At 41.1% G+C, this 2,500-nt stretch overlaps 1 protein-coding gene across 2 annotated transcripts in view; it reads left to right on the forward strand.

Moving 5' to 3' along the window:
- LOC137980097 (scavenger receptor cysteine-rich type 1 protein M130-like) overlaps window positions 1-2,500 on the forward strand; it is a 24,727-nt gene that overhangs the window by 16,783 nt on the left and 5,444 nt on the right. For both annotated transcript variants that reach the window (XM_068827453.1, XM_068827454.1), the window contains exons 13-15: window positions 556-873; window positions 1,905-2,168; window positions 2,394-2,437. In XM_068827453.1, the coding sequence (XP_068683554.1) occupies window positions 556-873; window positions 1,905-2,168; window positions 2,394-2,437 (626 nt within the window). The remainder of the gene's footprint in view (window positions 1-555; window positions 874-1,904; window positions 2,169-2,393; window positions 2,438-2,500) is intronic.

Below are 2,500 nucleotides of genomic sequence, written 5' to 3' on the forward strand. Positions count from 1 at the left end.
CAAACAAACAAACAAGCTATCCCTGATCGTTATTTTTGTGGAAGTCTTAGGGACTTACTTACCCCTGGCACAGTTCGGGAAGATCGGACAGAAAGGAAACGTAAGGCTTTTTTGACTTGTCTATTTACTGAAGAAAATGGGCTTCCTATGTATACAGAAGGGCATAAGTACTTTCGGGTTTCATAGCAGCCGTAATTTCGCTATCAGGTTGATCAGTCGAGGAGTTGCTTCTTTTGGAAATCTAAAATATTGTTTTGTTTTGTTTTTTCAACTTTATTGGTCTGGGTCTCTCTACTAAATAATTAATTAGATACAGGTCCGAACGAAAAGAAGAAGAAGAAGAAGAAAAGTAAAAAAAAAAAAAACGACCAAAAGGTAAGGTGCAAACGCGACCTGGAGTCCCATGCGAGGCACCTCCCAATTAAATCGGTAAAAATCTTAACAAATGCACATTAAACCATTGTTGCCAGTGGCATCCACAATTACGTGCAAGACCCCATGAGCATGTTTTGTCGGGGTCAAAGACATTAGCTATATTGTATGCGTCTTTTACAGAATTTCCTGTCAGACTGGGCAAAAACAAATCCATTGAAGGCCTTGTGGAAGTGTTCTTTGGCGGTCTTTGGGGTACTGTAGGAACTGATAAGTGGGACCTAAGGGATGCTTTAGTGTTATGCCGTCAGCTTGGATTCGGTCAAGTCCATGGAACATATCAACGGGAAGTGTCAACAAAGCAAATCTTTTGGTTTGGTGACTTTGAATGTAGAGGGAGTGAGAACACATTGGGAAATTGCAGGCACAAATTGTTGGCCAGGGCAGTCCATGGTTTTAAGAAGCCCTTGAATGTTTTTGTGCATTGCGGCAATGATACAGGTGAGGTGGTATGCTTTTCAGATCGTATTGATTCGTCGATAAATTATTTTGCAACTACAAAAAGTTCTGGCTGCCCCGAAAGGGAATGGGGAAAACCCATACCCTAGGCCCATTTCCCTTTTCATTCTCTTTTGGACTCGGTTCACCTTTTGCGCGGTCGTGACAAGCAAGTGAGTGACACTTTATGTGACGAGGATAGCACCTTACAGTGTTATAACAGTAATACACTTCTGTGGATCTTCAGAATTCAGACCAGGTCACACAACACATAACTGGAAATCCGTGCCCACCGGCTGTTATCTCCGAATAGTATGTTGGATCTTTAATTAGGCACACAGTGTTTTAACCCTAAATGTTTGAAAGTGTTGCGTGACGGGCCTACGGTTTATTGTCTGTATCCGAGAAGACTTGAAAGTCTTACCATTTTCTGGGCGATTGGCCTCAATTAAAATGGAGCATTTTCGGAATCTGGTTCCATGAGTCTCCTTCCTCCTAGTTGAGTATCTGTTTCCCCTTCCGGACATTTTCAAGGGAGCGGGTGAGATGAGGAGTGGAAGGGAATTAATAGCAGCCTTCTAATTTGCGATTACAAGTCACATTTTCTCAGACAATCTTTATCATTTACATGTAAAACAGCTTCCCATGTATTGTTAGTTCAGTCAATCTATGTTCGATGTCTCCGTCGACATCAACAGTGTTTAAATTGACTTTTGGAGTTGCGCGCGGGGAATGGCAATCTAAAAATAACTAGGTATAAGAAAAGGATCATTCAGTTAAGGGCTAGTACTTGTTCGTTCATATATAGGCTCCTGGAAGTAATGAATACTCGTATTCATTCCCGCCTTGCAAAGTATATTAAGTGGCTTCGGTAATGAAAAGCTAAAGAGGGAAACTAGCTTTTGTGTTCTGGGCATACAGAAACAACATCAAATATGACAAAAATTTGCCATGTACTTTAATCGGAAAAACTAAGACAATGCTAATTTTCTTTTTCCTTTTTCTGGCTGTTTCTTCTTTCCTCTTAAAAACAGCTGCAAACAGCCAAACTCCGTCTCCTGCTGCAACTTTTTTAGGTCCTCGGACCAGGGTCTTAGCAACTTCATCTGAAACAGTGGCCCTGGACACTAAAACTATGGTTCCCACGAGTACCGTTATAAACTTTCCGTACACGTCTGCATCAACAACAGAGGAGCCTCTATGTCTCAACAAAAAGTGCCAAAATGGTGGATCTTGCCAAGAGAAGAAGTGTGTGTGTTTAGAAAGGTTTGCTGGTGTTGCTTGCGAGATTTATATCGGTAAGTTCTGGTATTGAGACAACGTTTTTCTTGTTCGCCTACGGCTCGTGCAGTTTTGAGAACTTTCAAAACATCACACGTGCCTATAAATCACGAAATTCACGAGCAAGTTTATGCGATTTCCTTTACATATCACTATTTGATAAGCGTACTGAAAGGAATCAGACAAACCCCCAAGTATCATGCGAGATGATGATCGAATGACAGTCGTTGCTTTTTCCCCAGGAGATGATTCTGTGTCGTTGGTCTTCAAAATGAATTTAAATGAGGTAAGTCCATTGAGATTAGTCGATTGCGAAACGAGAGTCTTAAATCTTCAAGCTTTTAACCAA

Source organism: Montipora foliosa, chromosome 12 (genome assembly GCF_036669935.1).
Source record: "Montipora foliosa isolate CH-2021 chromosome 12, ASM3666993v2, whole genome shotgun sequence".
Lineage (NCBI taxonomy): Eukaryota > Metazoa > Cnidaria > Anthozoa > Scleractinia > Acroporidae > Montipora > Montipora foliosa.